Source organism: Pongo pygmaeus, chromosome 4 (genome assembly GCF_028885625.2).
Source record: "Pongo pygmaeus isolate AG05252 chromosome 4, NHGRI_mPonPyg2-v2.0_pri, whole genome shotgun sequence".
Taxonomy (NCBI): Eukaryota; Metazoa; Chordata; class Mammalia; order Primates; family Hominidae; genus Pongo; species Pongo pygmaeus.
In genome coordinates this window covers 132,596,179-132,617,289 of record NC_072377.2, presented here as the reverse complement: position 1 = coordinate 132,617,289, position 21,111 = coordinate 132,596,179, and the positions used below count along the sequence as shown (strand labels likewise).

Sequence of the window (21,111 nt, the reverse complement as noted above, 5' to 3'; positions counted from 1 at the left end):
CTGTGAAATTGTAAGGAAGGAAAAAGAAACTCATAATAGTTTTGCTGCTGCACTTCAAACTGTAAAAGTTACAGCCGTAATGTGCAATAAAGGGTTTAGTTAAGATGGAAAAGGCACTAACTTCGTGGATAGAAGACATGAACAACAACAACAAAAAGGTGTTCTGACCCATGACAATCAAGTTCAGTACTCTCTGCAGTTCCAGCTATCCACTGAGGGTCCTGGAACATAACCCCTGTGGATAACAGGGGACTACTATGCAGCAAGACAAGCATGGTATTTATGAAGTAAATAACATGGTTACCTGTGGTTGTGAGAGAAAGAGGGATATGAGGAGCAGGCAACTATTGATTTTCATGAAAAACCTTGCAGACTAGCTTTTCCTCTTTACACAATATTCATGTATAATTCTGATAAAAATTAAAAAGCCAAATTGGGATAATTTTTTTTTTTTGAGACAGGGTCTCGCTGTTGCCCAGGCTAGCATGTAGTGGTGCAATCATGGCTCACTATAGCCTAGACACTCCTTGGCTCTAGCAATCCTCCAGCCTCAGTCTCCCGACCACAGGTATGCACCATCATACTTGGCTATTTTTTAAATTTTTGTAAAGACAAGATCTCACTATGTTGCCTAGCCTGGTCTCAAACTGCTGGTCTCCAACGCCTAGGCTCAAGTGATCCTCCCGCCTCAGCCTCCCAAAGTCATGGGATTGCAGGCATGAACCAATATGCCCAAAAATAAATTTTTTTTTAATATTGGCTTTACTACAATGAGCCAAAGCAAGAGGTTTTTTTGTTTGTTTGTTTGTTTAATTGATGGCAAATAAACATAGACTCTTGGTCATACTCTCAGTTCTAGGATACAACTTTTTACATCAAAGAATAATTTCTATTTTCTGTCATCCTTGACATCACTATCCAAAATATGCTTAAGTGAAAAGTTTTCCTCCCAGGGCTCTCATTCCTTCTTCTCCATTTCTGTCTACCCTAAAGCTGAAGACCTGCATGTGGTCTCTCAGAACTTTTTATTCTAGCAAAAAGGAAGGGGGAATTCGAAAGAGTAACAAAAAAATAAACAATTACTTTTCTTACTGGCAGAGAGACTGGGTAGAGCAATTCTCTTTTGACATCTATCTACGTTTCAGGGTTTCTTTAAAAACATTATTTTCCCTTTTGGTTTACTAATAAACATGGAAAAGATTTGTGTTTATCATGCAGAAGCCAATAAGGAGGGATTACTCATGACTAAAGAAAGTTTATACCGATGGTTAATAAACTATTAGAAAGATAATATATTCTTTTTTTGTTTTTTGAGATCAAGTCTTGCTCTGTTGCCTGGGCTGGAGTGCAGTGGCATGATCTTGGCTCACTGCAACCTCCGCCTCCTGGGTTCGAGCCATTCTCCTGCCTCAGCCTCCCAAGTAGCTGGGACTACAGGCACGCGCCACTACGCCTAGCTAATTTTTGTATTTTTAGTAAAGACAGGGTTTCACCATGTTGGCCAGGCTGGTCTCGAACTCCTGACCTCAACTGATTCCCCAGCCTTGGCCTCCCAAAGTGCTGGGATTACAGGCGTGAGCCACCGTGCCCAGCCAAAAAGATAAAATATTCTTAAAGCCATTTATTGAGGAAAATAGTAATAAATGCTCTTTAGTATAAGCACTGATTCTTTGTCACTATAAGTTGCTTCCAGTTAATCACTGATAAGACACAACTAACAATTTTAGTGTGTTAGTAATGTTACAAAATAACGCATGTCAAAAAATCTTTATGAATCTCATACTTACACAGTTACGTAACTTTAATGGCCACGGAGAAAATAAAACTTTGACTTTATCATACCCATCATTTAAAAGTCTTCAAGTGAGAAACCTCCAAAACCCTCATAACATTTTTTAAGGTAGATGTTAATTTTTCTCTTTGTACAATTTTGTTCTTGAATAATTAAACTGCCCAAGTCCCATTAAAAATGTGAAATGTACATGAAAATGTCAATGAAAAATAAGAACTGACTGGCCAGCAAAGAGAAAATGCTTCCATGTTTCCTTCTTTATCACTTACCTAAAGTTTTTCACGTGGTCTTCCACTCCAGAAAGACGAATTGAATGCTGCAGTGCATTCAGGTAAGTCAGGGCTTGTGTAGAGGATCCCCAATTCACATCTGTGGGAAGATAATGTTCATGCAGCATTAACATCAGTAATAACAACCAATCAATAGCCAATCTGAGACATACAGAATTAAACATGTTTTCACATTTAAAAAGTCAATTGCTGAAATACACTATTGTACTTTCAATAGTTCACATATACAGCAAGATATTAAGACTGATAATCTAAACTATAATTCATTTAAAGAAAAAGTATTACTTAGAAAAGATTGAGATGACAGGACTGCAGACATGCTGTGCATACAACTCTAAAAGAGTCTTTCACAAATAAATATGTTAAAATTATTGTTTGTATATAGCCAAAGGTCTAAATGGAAATGAGCAAATTTCTAATTGTTAAGAAATACTTATTTATAGTACTTAACTGTTTGGGTTATTTGAACAGGATAATTTTATTTCTCACTGAATAAACAACTTCAAATGATTTTAGACATTTGTTAATTTATAGACTTGACAGGTACGTTAGAGAAATAACTGCTTCTAAAATGTTTTATTTCATTTCTGGAGCTACCACTTTAATCTAAAAGCTCATCATTTCATATCTGGATTACAAAATGTGTTCTTACTGTTTAAAACTACTATATTGAAACTACTCTTGTAATCTCTTCCCAGTCTATTCTATTGAGCCCAGATGAAGCCTTTCTCATCAGGTCTTTCTTGTGTCACGGGTTATAATGCTCAATACCGGGACCAATCCTAACATACTCTAGCATCATCATCTTACATGGAGATACATTTAGCTGTTATCAATACGACATACTAGGAAATCATTAATCATTACCCAGTTAAAACAAGTTTGTCCAATTTCCCCTGCTACACAGTAACCTGGTGGAAAAGATACTATGTCTTCTAGTATTTTGTTAACTCCATGGTACTCACTCCAGTTCAAGGACCACAGTAGATTATATGTATAAATAGCCTAGCTTATTAGGCTATACAGCTACTACAGTACTGTAACTGGATCCTTTCAAAAAATAATTTAAAAATATACTGAGTGCAGCAAAATGTTAATTATATGAATTTATTCTTTTTCTACAAATAGGATCAATTTAATTTATGAATGAGAATGGAAACCAGAATAAAAAATCTCAAAGTAATTGTTTTATTAAAACTACATGTATTTGAAAAAAGTAAAACTTTAAGAGTTTGGAAATAAAGTATTTTAGGTTTTATACAAAGTAGCTTTCAAATATACAAAAGATGATGCTTAAAATGAAAAATAACAAAGAACTTCTAGATGTTTTCTAGCTTGGGATACAAACAAAAAAGGCTACTGACCTGGTTTTTTGTAGGTAACATAAATATACAGCCCAAGGACTATCACATATGTTAGCAATGCAGCCCACCAGTTAATGACAAACATTACTATGCAACAAAGAATTGCTCCAAGAAGTGATATCCACATGTTGTAGTATTTGAATGCAGGACGCCACCCTAACAATAACAAATAAATAAAAGTCACTCAAATACCTCATCTGCTTTACACAATGGTACATATGTATTCAAAAAATAACATTCTTTATGGCTGCCACACTGAGAGGACTTTAAGCATTAAGTATAAGTCTAATATTGAATAGTAAAGTCAAAGACTATTATTGATCACAATTGAATTTGACAATTCTTGATGGCTATGAAAAGGTTAACATCTATTTCCACATTATTGTATCTTACTAGTTCTGTATTCAATAGACTCTTCATAAAAAAAAATAAATCAACCTACCTTAGGTGAATGTTAAAAAGTATAGAAGGTTTTAAAAAGAAAGGTTTCAAATTGAATCCTTAGTAGTAACTAGGCTTTATTTTCTGGTTCTAGGATGACCCACATCCATAGTCTAATGAATATATAAAACATTTTGAACAAAATGTTCATAAAAATCATTAAAAACATAATCAACTTGCTAGAAAAACTAAGAGCTGACTACAGAAACACATACCTTCCCGTTTAGTGAAGTATTTATGAAGGAAGCTCACTTTAAAAAATGTTGAAGACCATGTTTTTCAATTTTCATTGGTAGATAGTTCCAAAGCCAAAATTATTTAAAAAAAATAATTTCAATAAAATTTATATATTTAAAGTAAAAACCTGACGTTACAATGTTTGTGTCCAAAGTTCTCATACTTTATCTTCCCTGTTCTCAGACTTTCAAATCTTTAAAAGGAACAATGCTTTTGTTCCTTTTTTAAAATTAAAATTTTAAAATTCCTTTTCAGAATTTTATAGAACTCGTGTTAAAACCATTTTCTTACAGGTAAACTATATCATAATGATGTTCTTAGAACTAAAATAGAAATCAGCTAAAGACTGAAAAACTAGTTTTTTAAAAAAGTAACAATTTTTCAGTGTTATCAGAATTAGAGACTAATCCTATCAAACGCTTTGAAGACAAGAAACAATATTATCAGTACACTTACTGATAAAGAGATCTTTGAAGGCTTAATTTGAATTAACTGTAAAGATAGACTTGGCATTAATGAACTAATCCCACACATAACATCTTTGAAAATGTGGCAAAAGTTTTATTTTCTTTGCAATCAAAAACAATATTTACAAACTTTTTTAAAAATGTAAAATTACCTGGAGATTTTGCAAGTGATGCATGGAATACTGAAAAATTGATTAATGCATATGATGCAAGGAAGAAGTTTGAGATAATTGGAGCAATAACATTCAGTTCAGCTGCAAAACAAACACATGCGAGATTTATTGACGTATTAGACATTTAACTTTTTAAAATTATGAAGGATTTCAAATCTTTAGATAACAACATAACACCCCATAACCACCATCCAGCTTTCATAAACATTTAGAGTTTGCCATATATGCCTCATATACTTTACTTTTCAGAAATCCAATCCTGTGCAAACCACTGAATCCCCTTTATACTCTATCTCACAAGTCTCTGAACTTGGTATGTTCTGTCCAGCCATATTATATAGTTTTATGACATGTACAGTCTATATGCATCATAATAGTACTGTTCTGGGTGTTTTAAAAGTTACATAAATAGCATACCATATGTATCATTCTGAAATTTGATCTTTTACATTTATTTTTGAAATTCATCCATATTGATAAGTGAAAACCAAGTTTATTCCTTTTTTTAACTGCTGCATATTATTCTTCTATTGATCTAGGTTGCTTTCATTTTTCACTATAATGAATAATACTAGAAACATTATTGTATATGGCTCTTTAAGTATATATACAAGTTTCTATAGGGGACATACCTAGAAGGAAAACTCTTGATCACAGAAAAGTTTAAGAGATATTGCCCACTTGTTCTCCAAAAGTGGCTACACCAAATACACATCTAACGGCATCACATGAGAGTTAGTTGCCACATAGTCCCACAACACTTGGTGGTACATCAGCCTTTTAATGTCAACTAGTCTCAGGGGTTAGACAAAATTCTTTAAACCTTAAAAAGTCCAATGTCATCTTTAGTAGTGGAAGACCCAACAGAGCTCACTTGTGATCAGAGGCAGAGTGCCAAAAAAATAGATCATCAAAGGCACTGATGTCACAGGGGACACTAGAATCCTTTCCCTTATGCCATTATCATATTTGTTTTAGGAAAAAGAGCCTAGGAATTCCCTTTAGCTCTAATGAGGACTTAGTAATGGCAATAATTTCAGCAAATATGTACTGAGTGCTATTCCTTACAGTACTTTATAAACTTTCTTTGATTACAAAGAGACTTAGTATACCAAAATAACATTGTTAATAATTTAATAATTCAATGTCTAGAACCAATATACACCAAAAATCTACAATAACACACCATTTATATAACTAACCAATTAAGATGAATCCAAGTGCAATTAAGAATGTTAAGATGTAGCCACGAAGAGGTTCATTATTTTTCCCATAACCTTTAGCAAACATCTGGAAAGCTGGGTAGATGTTGTCCTTACATAGAGCCTAATGAAAGAAAACATTAAAATGAAATATATTAAAATTAGACATACAGATTTGCTGATAGTTCTAATAGGTTAATCAGGAATGAGACTCAAGTTTCTAATTCTTGGTCATCTCTTTTATCCCGTCCCAGATACTGCTTCACCTATAAAATGTAAAGGAAATTCGAGAATTTCAAACATCAGAATGATATTGGTCAAAATTTCTATCTGCCTTACCCTATCCCCATGTTGAAATTAAATTTTATGAAGAAGAAATCACAGAAGCAGGCATACAAGTTAAAACAAAGTTGGAAGCTTGATAAATATGACATAGTTGTGACCTATTTTAAGAAAAACAAGCTGAAATCTTAAAGCAGATAAAAATCTTGATTATAAAACTTAATTACCTTTCTTAAAACATTACTGAACGCTGTCTTAAATGGTATTTTCTACCTTTACTGTACTCACTGGCTATAAATACAGCATTAAGAACAAGACTGCAGAATCAACATTCATTTATTTGATTTACCAATAAAAAGTACTTCCCATCAGTATTCAGCTGTTTAATGTTCACTAGAAGGAGATAATGTCTATCCTATACATCATTATACCCTTAAGTAATGAACACAATGTGTAGATCACGTTAGGTGTTTAAATATTTGTAAAACAAAATATTTAGGTTGACATCATACTGACTAGAACAAAGATATTTTACTACTTCCTATTTGCAGTCTTAGACTGCACTCCTATACCTTAAACATCTTGAAAATGTATGCTAAATATGTCAAAAAAGCAAAAATCCATCAGCACTTCTAAAAAGACTCAAAGACTACACCTTGACAGCAAATGCACAAATGTTTATATAAATAAACACATTCACATTCATTCCACATATAAAATTAACTATGTATGTCTTTATGTGCATATATATATATCATATATATGTATATATGGTTGACAGAAGCAAATAATTTGAAAATAGCAACAATTCTAAATTGAGAAGTATTACTTTAACTCTTCCTTTAATAAAGCCTGTAATATAAAAACACTTACCTGAAATATTTTGGGAGCACTCACAAGGGATGCTAATGCTGAAGAAAGAGTGGCTGAAAATATACCTGCAGAAATTAATGGTGTAAATCCTGACACCATACTCATTACCTTAAATAAAAGTGACAAAAATGGAAAAATAAATCTCATAAACAATTCAGAAAATAACACGATATTATGTGGTCACGTCTTGAAGGAGGTTAACACTAAGGATCATTTTATAATAATAACAACAACAACAATGCTATGTGCATTACAAATATCTGAAACAAATTTACCACTAGCCCTTACCTTAAGAAAACCTTTTCATTCGTAAAATGTTAAACACACACAATGGCAGAGAGAAGAGTATAATGAACTGCTAACATCCATCACCTAATTTCAACAATGATCAACTTAGGGCCATTCCCCACAATATTTTGAAACAAGTCCCAGATATCCTTTAACACATAAAGATGTCAGTACGTATCTCTAACAGGTAAGGACTTTTGAAAACTTAACTACAATGCCACTGTCGCAGCTTAAAAACTTAATAATTGCTTAACAGTACCACAAAAACGGCAAGTCAGCATTCAAATTCCCTAAATTGTCCTTTCTTATCTTTTAAAAATAGTCTGTTCAAATCAGGATCCAAAAAAAAAAAAAAAAAAGGTTACACATTATATTTGGTTTATGCGTCTCTTCAGTCTTTTTCAATCAACAGGTTCACATTTCCTTTTCCTTTTATTATTTTTCTATCATTTCTCCCATGGAGATCTCATACTCTGGATTTTTCTGACTTCATCATCATTGTATTGCTTAACCTCTTCTCATTTCTATAATTCTAGTAAACTGGTTCTATCTAGACAGTTAATCAAAATGAGGTACAAGTTTTGGCAAGAATATTGCATAAGTGCCATCATGTACTTGTATTAGGAAGGCTGTTTCTTATGTTAAGATAGTATTGTGGTTATTTTTTTCTAAGCCTTTATCTTCTAGAGCTAAATGTGGAAATATTTCCAGCAAAAAGATATGATATAAAGTCTAGGGTTTTGCTCTAAATAATCTGAGATAGGAGGAGTTACACATGAAACAAAATTAACCATACATTGATAACTGATAAAGCTGGGTAATGTAGATGCTAGGTATATTATATTGCTTTCTCTGTGTACATGTTCAAATATTTCCTCTTAGAAGACTTTTTTTTTAAAAAAAAAAAACAACAACAACAACAAAGGACTGATCACTAAGATCATGAATTCAGGTAAATTCAAACCGAGGGGCACAATTCAAAACAACCTGGTTCAAATGTTGAAAATGTCAATGTCATGAAGATTAATGTGGGCTAGAAACTCCCCTAGATTAAATGATTTTAAAATGATTTAAAACTCCCCTAGATTAAATGATTTTAAAAATGATTTTAAAATGCCATGTGTGATCCTAGATGAATACTGGACTTAGAAAAAATAGCTATAAAAGACATTACTGGGACAAGTGGAGAAATATGAACATAGGATATATATTTAAACAACAGAATTTCATCAGTGTTTAATTTCTTAAGTAGGATAACCATATTGTGCTTACACAAAATGCGTTAAATACTTCAAAATGATTGTCATGTCATGATGTCTATAACTTATTTGAGGAGAAAAAGACTATATATATATACACACACACAAAGCAAATAGGGTAAAATATAAACTAGTAAATATAACTGAAGGATAAGTACACAGGTATTCACTGTGTACTTCTGAATCTGTGAAACTTGTCAAAACACAAAATTAAAGTGGACAAGTTGTTTGGTGGATTCAACTACTGTCAACTTGAACAGCTGTGAATGGTATTATAAATTTCCCAGCAGTGAATGGTGATCATCACCTAGATTCTCTGCTTCATTGGTGGAGATTTTATCTTTCATTTATATTGACTAAGAACATGTCAACTGAGACCAAAGAGATAACGAAATCAGGTTTTAAGCTGTTTCTATCACACACTTGACTGTAAAATTTAATTGTTTAAACCAAATGGAAAGTTAGCAATGGGTACAATCCCTGTCCACAATGCATAAGCCTGATTTCATGTACACATAAACCACCCTGTTGACTAAACATCTTTCCCTAGATCTTCCATTAGATTTAAGGTTAAATATGAAGAATACATCTCTGAAGTGTTTTAAAGACAGTAGCACAGACTTCTAAGAGTGGGGAGAAAATCTGAAAAGATCATTTTCTACACAGCCCTTTAATAACAATTTAGTAGTTACATATATGCTGTGCATTTTTCATAATCACTATTTTTCATGGTAATTAATGCTGGATTATTTAGAACAGACAACCTTATCTTTAGGGAAGCAGACTGTAAAGGACAGATGAGTCAAGATTAAAATTAATAAACCCAATTTCTGCTATACAGCCTCATCAGATCATACAAAATTCTACAACTGTCTTAATGATCTCAAAGTTAAATTAAGTACAAAGAAAGAGATAAGTGGATGAAAGTAGAGAACAGAGTATATGATACATTCTGCATTGTAGGAGTAACGCAAAACTGACACCACCAGCATTACTATAACCTTTCCTCTCCCATGTTGAGGAAACAATACATTTTCCCTTCTTCCATCAGTTATAAATTGAAGTAAATAATGATCCAGGCTTTTCATATGGAAATACTATGTTTTGGGGCCTGCTATAATAGGTTTTCTGTTTTTTATTAAATAGTTGAACAGTTATCCAATAACCTCTGCACTTCTCAACATTTAATGGTAAAATATCAGCAGCAAGGATAATGATATTCAATGTAAATAATGATATTAGTGTCAAAAATATACAGTGGAAACAAAGATGAAAAAAAGACTGTCTTGTCTCTAAAGGGGAAAAAAAGACAAAAGTCTAATAAAAGCTAAAAGATAGCAAGTAAATAAAATGAATGGTAAAAGTCTGTGTGGGGGTGTGTGTTGAAGATGATTTGGGATTCAAGAAAATCTTCATGGAACTAAGTTGCCTTGAAGTCAGGCACATTTGGACATGGAAAAATAAACCACAGGTGCATTCCAAGCAGAGTGAAGCAATGACTAAAGGAAAAGAGTAGGGTATGCATGTGTGTGTGTACAAACACACTCAGTGCCTGGAGTCCAGTCAGAACAGAAGGCAGTGAGGCTTAAGAAGAGGTATGAAGGGCTCTGACTGATTTAGACTAAAGCTCGCATTTTGTTTATTAGGCAACAGTGAGTCAAAGGTTTTAGAGGACATTAAAATGTAGAAATATAGCAAGCAATATAAGACTATATACACAATTTACAATTTAAGAGCAAGAAGATAACCTAAATAACTTTATTCCCTGAAGTCTGAAAAGGTGATTATAATGTATGGCTTGTATAGATCTTATGATGGAGACTCCAACTTACATACTCCTCAGTTATGTTCTATCCACCATTCTTCACTCTCCAAATGCCAAGGTATTTATATTTTCACAAGATTTTCCCTCATGTTGTATCGCTTTACAAAGTATTTTTGAAAAGTTGACTTACTTTAAATGAGAAAAGCAGCTTTACTTATACCAAATTCCTCTTTGCTCGAATGAGTCCAAAATTAGACTTGATAAAGACAACAAACTTTTTTATCTTAAAGCCACACAGAAATCTGACTGGCATTTTCAGTCACTGGGCAAAGACCAATGTTTGTGCCTTCCATACACAGTATCAATGTCAGAATTGGCCTGAATCATTAGCTGGACATGAATACTTTCTTTCATTCCTACAATTTTGCCTTGTCTTATGACTAGAAAACACAAACTTCTATTACATAATTGGGTTCAATATTTGTAACCACTGAAAGTACAGTCAATTGCTTAAAACTACATAATAAAAAATAAAAACAACGCATTTACAAATTTTAGTTAAAAATTGTATTGTAAAATTTACAGATTGTACATAAAACACATAATTTTAAATACATTACAATACAAATTATTCTGTTTATACAATACTGCAAAAAATTACAAAGCAAAATTTTTATTTTTCTTTTGAAATCAGCAGAACCATGTACTCTGTAAATTTACAATAGAATATTTTGATTTAATCTCCTGAATATACACCTTTGTGTTCTTTCTACCATCCTAGGACTTAACAAACAACTCAAAACTATCCTCCAAATTAATTTTAGTAATTTATTTTCCCCTTATATAATCTTTTTTCAGTTTCTAAAAACTCATAAATCTGGCAGACTAAACTGGCAGACTAAAACTTCATTTCATTTTCAGTACCTTAATAGAGGTAACTATAAACAGCAGAACTGACAGCCTCCAAATACTTGAGAAGTACTACTAACCTGTCTAGTTTGTGTGTTTTAGAAATTCACTAGCTTTCTAGTATCCATTCAGAATTCTGTTGTTAAATGTTAAATGGTGATTTCATGCTGCATGACTTTATATGAGCCATATCTAATAAAGTAACACTACTATTGATACTGATCAATGCTTTTTTAAAGGCCATTTATATATAAAGCAATTATGAAGATAACACTAATTAGAAAACTGAGCTTAATTGGTATGGGTTTAAATTGAGCAAAATAAAAATACTTAGTCGTAAATCTAACAAAATACATACAGGACGTATATGCTGAAAACTACAAAATGCTGACTGAAAAAAAATCAAAGAAAATACAAATAAATGGAGAGATGATATTTATGAATTGAACACTCAACATAGTCAATTCTCTCCAAACTGATATACCAGTTTAACGTAATTCCTATCAAAATCCCAACAAGACTTTTTAAAAATAAATGTAAGGTACTTGGGTGATAGGGGCACCAAAATCTCAGACTCCACCACAACACAATTCATCCATGTAACCAGAAACCACATGTACCCCAAAAACTACTGAAGTGAAAAAAAAAATTAAAAAGTAAATTAATTAATTAAAACACACACACACATAAGGTTATTTTAAATTTTTATATGGAAAGACCAAGGAACTAAAATAGCTAAAACAATTTTTTTAGAAAGGCTAAAATGGGAGGAATTAATCTACCTGACCTCAAAACTTATCATTTAACCACAGTAATTAGGAATGTGTCGTACTGGCACAAGGACAGACACGAAGATCAACAGAACAGAATCAAGAATCCAAAAACAGACCCATACAAATATGACCATTTGCAAGATGATTCCATGCTTTCTAAAGCAGTATACTTACATACTACATATATAAATACACACACACTAATATATATATATATTACATGCTGTTATAAAAGCATTACCTCCTAGGGGCTCTTTGCTCTTGAACATCCTCAGATTTTATCCATTCATATTTTAGTTTGTCCAATTAGATACTTACAGTTTTAGGGGATATAAAGAACAACTGGCCAGGCGCAGTGGCTCACACCTGCCATCCCAGCACTTTGGGAGGCCCGTGCAGGTGGATCACTTGACATCAGGAGTTCGAGACCAGCCTAGCCAACATGGTAAAACTCCATCCTTACTAAAAATACAAAAATTAGCTGGGCGTGGTGGCTGGCGCCTATAGTCCCAGCTACGCGGTAGACTGGGGCAAGAGCATCGTTTGAACCTAGGAGGCGGAGGTTGCAGCAAGCCAAGATAGCACCACTGCACTACAGCCTGGGCGACAGAGTGACACTCTATCTCAAGAAAAAATTAAAAATTAAAAAAAAGTAACAACTGTCCTCCCTTCTATGTTATAGCTATATTATGAATGGTCAGATTTGATAGTAGTCTCACCCCTAGATAAATACAGAATGTCTGATTACAAAGTCAATGCTCACCTGGAAGTTGTTCATTAGGCCATAGGAACAAGGACTGCTTTCACAAGATGAAAAATCAAAGTTTAATTTGCAGGCTGCAGAAGTACAGTTTGTTAGCTCTGTTACAATAGTGTCATTAACGTTTCCAGTGGCATCTCGAACAACACAAGAACCTAAAGCATGAGTGACAACAAGAATAATATAGTTAATATCTACATTCATTTCAGAATTTTATATACATATATATATATTTATAAAGAAACCAAAGTAGTGACTACATATCTACTCACTTATAATAGCATACATTGCATTTACAGTTAAGACTTTACCTTGAACAGAATTTGTAAAGCATTACGGTCCCCAATATTTGGTGAAACTGAACCTTTTATAAAGAATAGTATTTACACATAAACACTTAAAAACCATGTAAACAGAGTTGTGGAAAATGGTATATTAGCAAACTATTTCCTAGCCTATTTGGTTAAGATGTCCTTAAGTAAATATGAAAACAACGTACTGAAAGAATTCCAAACGGCAGTGATGTTTTCCTATACTCCAAATATTTTATACTTGAATGTGGCTAAAAATCCGACTTCAGGTAATACTACTCTTTTGTGAGGGAAAATAATTTGAATGTTAATGAATTATAATTATATTTAAATCGCTGTCTCAAATATGATTATCCTGAAAAGAAGAAAACACATGATATCTAAGATTTATTTAAAAATAACCCATAGAGCAGAGTGACTTGGGTATAGATGAAACAAGATTAACCATGTACTAATATTTTTGCTAACTTTTTTGAAGCTGGGTAATAATTATTGAGCTAATCTGAAAATGCTCCCTACTTTTCCATAAAATTGAAAACTTCCATCATAAAATATTTTAAAAGTGACCTTGAAACAAGCAATTTATTATTCAGAGTAATGTGTAATGCACAACTAATGGTAATGACCATTCCTTATACTTTAAAGATTTTTACTTTCTGAAGCACTTTTTCAGTATTATTTCATCATATATTGAGGTAAAAATTACATGCATGACAGCAAAAATTGAATAAGCACAACTAAGTATGAGAAGGGAGGATATTTTAATGACTAGACAGACTATACAGTTCTTTGTTTTTCAATTTTTTCATCTACCATTCGGAGCAATCCTTGCAAAACCATGTTTCCATAAAGGTACCTCTGAAACAACTGGGGAATGAGGGGAGAATAGAGCCTTGCAAATCCCCCCAGCCCTAAAGTAACTATACTTTCATGTGCTTTGTATTCTGATAGTCTATGCCTGAAATTTTTTGGGGGGGAAAGGTTCCACTGCTTTGAGCTTAACAACCACTGGTGTAGAGGCTGCCTTTACTGGCCTAGCTACTGAACATCGGCATCAAGGGGTTATCCCTATTGCTCCAAGGGCTAATGCAGACAGAATGAAATGAGCACAAGGGCCAGCAATGTTAGACGGTAAAATAAAAATAGAAAAATGTTTATTTGCTGTAACAAACTATTTTACAAGTTAAAACATAATCAATTATGTCACTTTATGCCTAAATTTTCTTTAGCTGATAATGTATAGAAGCATGCTAGGAACTTTTAGGGGAACCCATATATTTTGCTAGGCATATATATTCATCTGTGTTTTCAAAATAAATTTCAGAGATTTGTGTATGAATTCTAAGGATAAATGAAATCCAAATTCCTTTGTAAATGCCAATTCAGGCCGGGCACAGTGGCTCACGCCTGTAATCCCAGCACTTTGGGAGGTTAAGGCAGGTGGATCACCTGAGGTCAGGAGTGTGAGACCAGCCTGGCCAACATGGCGAAACCCCATCTCTAATAAAAATACAAAAATTAGCCAGGTGTAGTGGCGGGTGCTTGTAATCCCAGCTACTCAGGAGGGTGAGGCACGAGAATTGCTTGAACCTGGGAGGTGGAGGTTGCAGTGAGCCAAGATTAAGCCACTGTACTCCAGCCTGGGAAAGAGAGTGAGACTCCGTCTCAAAAAACAAAAAACAAAAACCAAAACAAACAAACAAAAAAGGCAATTCAGCCCACCATATTATTAGTATTTCTGTCATGTAGTGAAATTTCAAAATTACATTTAAGCAAATAGCAGAGTTTATAAATATAATTCAGCTATTACTTCCCAGCAAATCAGTGAATATATAGCAAAAATGAAATTTTCTTACCAAATCCAATAGAAACCTCATATTGTGTAGCCTATGGGCTTGGAGTTTATGATTCTTTACATTAGTATTAAACTAAGATTTACTTTTGCATTATGCTTAAGAAATTTAACTGTAAAGCTTGACAAATGCAAACCATATGTAAACTAATAGTAATTCATAGAAAATAGCCTTAAAGACTTTATTTAAAACAAACAACAAAAAAACCTTCTTTGCCATGAAAGCAATTCTCGAAAACAAATGCCACTATCTTTGGTAGTGAAATCTCTGAACTTCTATTCTCTCATCTGTAAGAAAAGGATTAGAGACTGGTTGACCACTTAAGTCCTTTCAAGTTGATCCCATGAAGTAATCCATGAAGTTGATCCATGATCCCATGAAGTAATAACATGGTTTTGAAATCACTTTCATTCAGTTTACTAAGAATTTAGTAAAACTTTTCCTAAGTAAAACTTAGTATGTCCTATTCTTCAAAACCAGTGTTTTTATAGTAAAAATTGCCAAGCATTGCTTAATAGCCTTGAAAGAATCTTCATATACTGTAAAAAATAAATAACCATCTTAAAAAAATACAGAAATTTGTAAGAGTAAAATTCATTTGCTTCTACATATACATTGTTTTCAGTATCTCAGTGGAATGAGTTTATAGATGCAATTTCATATAATTTTCTAATTTACCATAATTAATAAAAACCCTGGAGATAACATAAAGCATTTGGCGGTTTAGATAATGTCTATAGAAGTCATTACTAGTTTTCTAAAAACTGTTTTTGAATTATAATAAGCAACTCCATGTCCTTTTTATTAAAATATTTCTGTATTTAAAAAAGTTAGCAAATGTCATAAAAGTATTTATAGTATGTACATCATGAAATTTCTGCGACACATAAAGAAATGTAAAACTATTTACCTACAGATACTGCAATTCCTACGTAAACCAATGTAGTAATTAAAATGGCTAGGAGTGTTCCTTTGGGTATGGCTGACTGAGGATCCTAGAAGACAAAAAGATTTTTTAAAGTCTATCTGTAAAAATAAATATACAAATTCCACTTATAAAATATATAATTGATACAGCACTTTATAATACTTACTGCAAGATCACCTGAGATATTTGCTCCAGCCAGAATACCAGTTGCAGCAGGAAAAAAGATGGCAAATACAGAAAAGAAAGTCTCTTCCTCTCGAAAATCGGGCCCAAAGTTCTCATTAAATATTTCAGCTGTAGAGAACAAAATATTCTTGACAATTAATGGAGAGCAAATTAGACTACAATAACTGAGGTCAAGAGTAATAGGTATATATGACCCCTAACTTTTCTTCAGTTCCAGTAACTAGTAAATTTTTGCATATTTCCTAGTTCAAGTATTTGGTGTTCTTTTCTTGTATGAGACAATGGTTTACCATCAAAATGATCATCTGATCTGATTCATGTCTCATTTTTTGTATACCTCGCTAATTATGTTTCAAGAGCCTCCGAATGAGTTGTTATGACTAGCCCAAATGCAAATCAAAATGTGGATAATCCCCTCAATCTCTGAGGTAAAAGAAACAAGAAGGGAGGGAGAAAAACAAAAGGGGGTATGGCATGGTGCCTCACGCCTGTAATTTCAGCAGGTTGGGAGACCGAGGCAGGCAGATTTCTTGAGCCCAGCAGTTTGAGACCAGCCTGGGCAATACAGGAAGACCTTGACTCCACAAATAATTAAAAAATTAGCCAGGAGTGGTGGCACATGCCTGTGGTCCCAGCTACTTGGGAGGCTGGGGTGGGAGAATCATTTAAGCCTGGACAGTCGACACTCCAGTGACCCATGATCATGCCATTGCACTCCAGCCTGAGTGACAGAGTGAGACCCTATCTCAAGGGGAAAAAAAAAAAAAAAAGGAAAACAAAAGCAACATCATAATAATATAGAATCAATTTTTTGATAGCTTCCAACTTACATTACTATCTGTATAGATTTTGGTCCACAGCTTTCTCTACTATCTAGTGACCTATTGATTTTTGAGGCTGTCCGACAATTAGCTACCCTAAGTAAAGTTCCTTTCTATTTTAACAACAATAAAAGCTTCAACTAGACCTAGTGTTTTCATCTCTGACTCTAAGATAACCGACTAATTGTAACGTATCCATCTATCCATTCAATACTTGAGCAGCTACCATGTGTCAGGTCCTGTACTAGAGCTTTCTAGCATCTCAAAGTACTTGGAGATGCAATATAAACAAGTCAGACATTGTTCCTGCCTTCATGGAATTTAAGAGTCTCAATAGTAAATGACCAAAATAACAGGTAATTATAAACAGCAGTAAATGTTCTGATGAAAACAGGGAGTTGTGAATAACAAATGAGAGAGAGAGAATCTAATTCAATGTGGTTACAGAAGGCTAAGCAAATATAAGGAAGGAGACAATACTTAAGCTAAGAGTTTGCTGAGCAAGAATCAGCCATGTGATCATCAGGGGAAAAGAGTATACCAGAAAAGAGAAACATGTATGAAGACCCCAAAGTAGAAAAAGGTTTAACTCTTTTGAGGAAATAAAAGAAGATAAAATTATTATAGTAAGGAGAAAAATTAAATGAAATTGGAGTGACTACTGAGGAACAGAGTGTGAATATTTTATAAAAGTTAAATTTATCCTAAATAAAACGGAAAACCAAAGTAGGGTCATAAACACGCAAATGACATATACTATTAATGTTGTGTGGACAATGGACTGAAAGATTCAACATCTGATAACAGGGAGGCCGATTAGGAGGTTGCTGCAGAGGTTCAATCTAGAGATGGGAGAATAAATGCACTGATTAGGAAAGGATTAGAAATTAAGAGGAGCAGGTAGGACGGGAAACACTAAGATCCCGGTTTCAGCTACTTACTTAGATGGAAAAGCCTGAGAAGAAATAAGTAGGAGAGACTTCAAATAATCAGTTGGATATATATTTATGTTTGGACTTTAAAGGAGAGATTCAGGAATAGAAACATGTCAGTCCCTTAATAGCATTTTGAGCCATAAGAATACACACCACCCAAGGGAGAGTGTATAGTTAGAAGGTCAGCACTATAATAGTTGTACAATTCTGCATTTAAAGGTGGTAACAGGAGTAATGGACACAGTGATCAGTGAGTTAGGCACCTAGGGTATCTGACATCAAATAAAATAGACATGTTTCAAGAAGGAGAAGGAATGACTAAGAGAAATGAAGCAGAGGACAAAAAATTCATAGTGCATCTATCACCATCTGACTTATTTTAACCAACAAAAGCCAGATGTGAGAGGGGTTAAGGATGAAGCCCTTTGGTAGAAGTTTGACAGGGCTATGAACAGTCTCAGAGTATTCTTCCACAGATTACTTATTAACTGCAAAGAAAAAAACAGCAACTTCACAATAAAGAAACTGTGCAGGTATAACCTTGACTAAGTCATCAAAACTAACACCATTAAGTAATGTAAAAAACTGCATCATGCACCCTCCAAATGTGTTGCACTGAGAAGGAGACATGGTTCACTTATGTTCCTGACAAAAATAAATAACCTGAATCTATAAAAACAAATAAGACAAACCCAACTGGAGAGATCTCCTAAAAATCAAATGGCCTGCACTCTTGAAAAATGCAATTATACCAAGAAACTAATATTTCTAGTTGCTTTCACAATCTTAGGCGCTTTTAAACTGTTGTGCTTAAATATGTTAAAAGAATGACAGTCATATTAGAACAAAAGTTAGAAATTCAGTTACAAATTCCCAAAACTAGTAAAGAATAAAAACTCCTTAGCAGCACTGATTTCTCCATATTCTATCACCTTTTGTTGCTAATAATGAAAAAGAAAAGATGTAAATAGAAGTAATTTTTACTCCAACTGTACAGCATAAAGGGGACAAAACTAAATTGTAAATTAGGATGAATCACCAAACTATAGTCAATTCTGTTACAAAATATCTAAAATGTACAAAATTTAATTGATAGAATTCTATAAATAGGTACCCTTAAAAAAATATTGAATCTGTTTTACTTACATTTATAACCAAAAAACCCTTTTGGCTTCTTGCTCTCCAGTGGGATAAATGTTCCTATGATGAAATCACCAATAGCAAGAAGTAGGATCACCAAAAGAACAATCTGAGCCTGCAATTTTAAACATTAAAAATTAAAATCAAGTATCTTGTTTCTATATCTTGATTCAATTCCCCTAGAATATAACTTCTATGAGGGAAAGAATTTCTGTCTTGTTTTGCCTGATTCCCCAGTGCCTTAAACAATGCCATATGCCAAGCAGCTGCTCAATAAATCCTTGTTTAATGAACAAAGAGATCTTTAAAGAAATATCTGGGGAATAAAAAAGATAGTAAAAGTGAGATCATGCCATATTTCTGAAACAAGTTAAAGATGTGCATGCCTTCCCACAAACCATAAAGCACTGTAAATTCCAAAACAATATAGGCTTTCATTCTAGATCATTCATTCCTATGTCTTCCACCTTAACACTACAATCTTGACATGGAGAACATGCTGGACACAAACACAAGTTTTATACATAATGTTGAGTGTGTGATTGCTACAGGAAAATAAGAAAAAGTACAGAAAGAAGATGACAATATACAGGAGGGAAATTAAAGTAGCAATGGGATTGGAAGGAAAGAACAATCTATGAAAACTACCATTTCCCCTTCTCCACTCTCAACCTCTCAATAAAACTGAACACTCATGAAAAACGGTGTCATCTGTGGGAAATGGAACTACATACATGCTAATCATGTCCCAGGTGGTAAAAAATTCTATTATTTTAATACAGTCAATTTGTAAAATGTGTAAATAAATGATTTAATTTTACACTAATATGACTTTACTATAAAGAACAAGATTGAAAAAATTATTCTTTCAGGCTTTCCTAATTTTTGGTTTGGTAAACATTATCATATCATATACAGCACAAATATGTGACTTTTATAAGGTCTTTAAAAATCAACACCTTTGTGGATATCCATTACTTGGGAAACTACAGCTGTGCTATGATGCTCTAATTCTCAAAGAGACAAAAACACTTCTGGGTGCTCTGCTTATGGGTAACATGTGACTTTAGCAATTTTTTCCAGAAACAATGATACTGGCTTTGGTAGTCATAACTTCTGAAATTTCAATAGCAAGAATAACTTCTCTAACCTCATGTGGGCAATAACTTTTATTTACTGCCCCATGTCTAAGTTGAACTTTTAAATAAATTACAAAGCCAAATGTTTAATTTGGACTAATACACTGACCTGAACATTTTTACATACTGCAAAACTGGAGGATGGGCGAGAAGGCGGGAAATTCAAAATTTACAAAGTACTGTGTTTAACTAGATCCTAGGCTGAGTGTTATCTCCAAAGATTCTCTGCCTTGTCAAGTAGAAAATAACCTTATACATAAACTTTTGTGAAAATGGCCACTTAGGTACCATTAGAATCTGGAAATATTACCATACTTTGGAGTGTTCCCAAAACATAAGCTCTAAAAGTTCACGTATTAAATATTTACAGGTGTTCCTATCATAACTTACTTTTGCTTCCCACTCCATTCCAGCTACTGAGATACCTAAAAGAATCACCACTGTAATGGCTCCAATAATTCGGATATCATTGATTTCATCTATCATAAGTATGGAATGTTCCTAGAAAAAGGAATCATAAATATAATAAGCAATACTAGTTATTTTTATACACATTCACACTCCTTTTGAAACATTTTAGAGATATTACGGTGCCTTACATGTAGAAGTTGAATAAATGGTTGCTTAAGGAATAAATGGAAGACCTAAAGGAACAAATTACTATTTACCACTGAGGTATCATTCAAGCATCTGATGACATAAATGTGTGATTATTAACGCTTCTATATTTAATATAGACTCAATAAATCAAAAAAGGAATTGCTAACAAAGAAGTTAAAAAGTTGTAACTAATACTGCTAGTTACAATTTTAAGTTATATAGCAGAAATATATTTTGTATTTATTGTGATTAGTGAACTCATGCTTTTAAAGGTCTTTTATACTGTGAGAGAGTAAGTGATAAGTACACCTTCCTGCTGCTGT

General features: G+C 33.2%; 1 protein-coding gene across 2 annotated transcripts in view; it reads right to left on the bottom strand.

The window, feature by feature from the left end:
• SLC12A2 (solute carrier family 12 member 2) overlaps nucleotides 1-21,111 on the bottom strand; it is a 104,544-nt gene that overhangs the window by 34,688 nt on the left and 48,745 nt on the right. For both annotated transcript variants that reach the window (XM_054488023.2, XM_054488024.2), the window contains exons 6-15: nucleotides 20,579-20,689; nucleotides 19,056-19,164; nucleotides 16,134-16,261; nucleotides 15,950-16,034; nucleotides 12,879-13,030; nucleotides 7,122-7,229; nucleotides 5,967-6,090; nucleotides 4,744-4,845; nucleotides 3,447-3,602; nucleotides 2,062-2,161 (exon numbers count right to left, since the gene is read on the bottom strand). In XM_054488023.2, coding sequence (XP_054343998.1) covers nucleotides 2,062-2,161; nucleotides 3,447-3,602; nucleotides 4,744-4,845; nucleotides 5,967-6,090; nucleotides 7,122-7,229; nucleotides 12,879-13,030; nucleotides 15,950-16,034; nucleotides 16,134-16,261; nucleotides 19,056-19,164; nucleotides 20,579-20,689 — 1,175 coding nt within the window. The remainder of the gene's footprint in view (nucleotides 1-2,061; nucleotides 2,162-3,446; nucleotides 3,603-4,743; nucleotides 4,846-5,966; nucleotides 6,091-7,121; nucleotides 7,230-12,878; nucleotides 13,031-15,949; nucleotides 16,035-16,133; nucleotides 16,262-19,055; nucleotides 19,165-20,578; nucleotides 20,690-21,111) is intronic.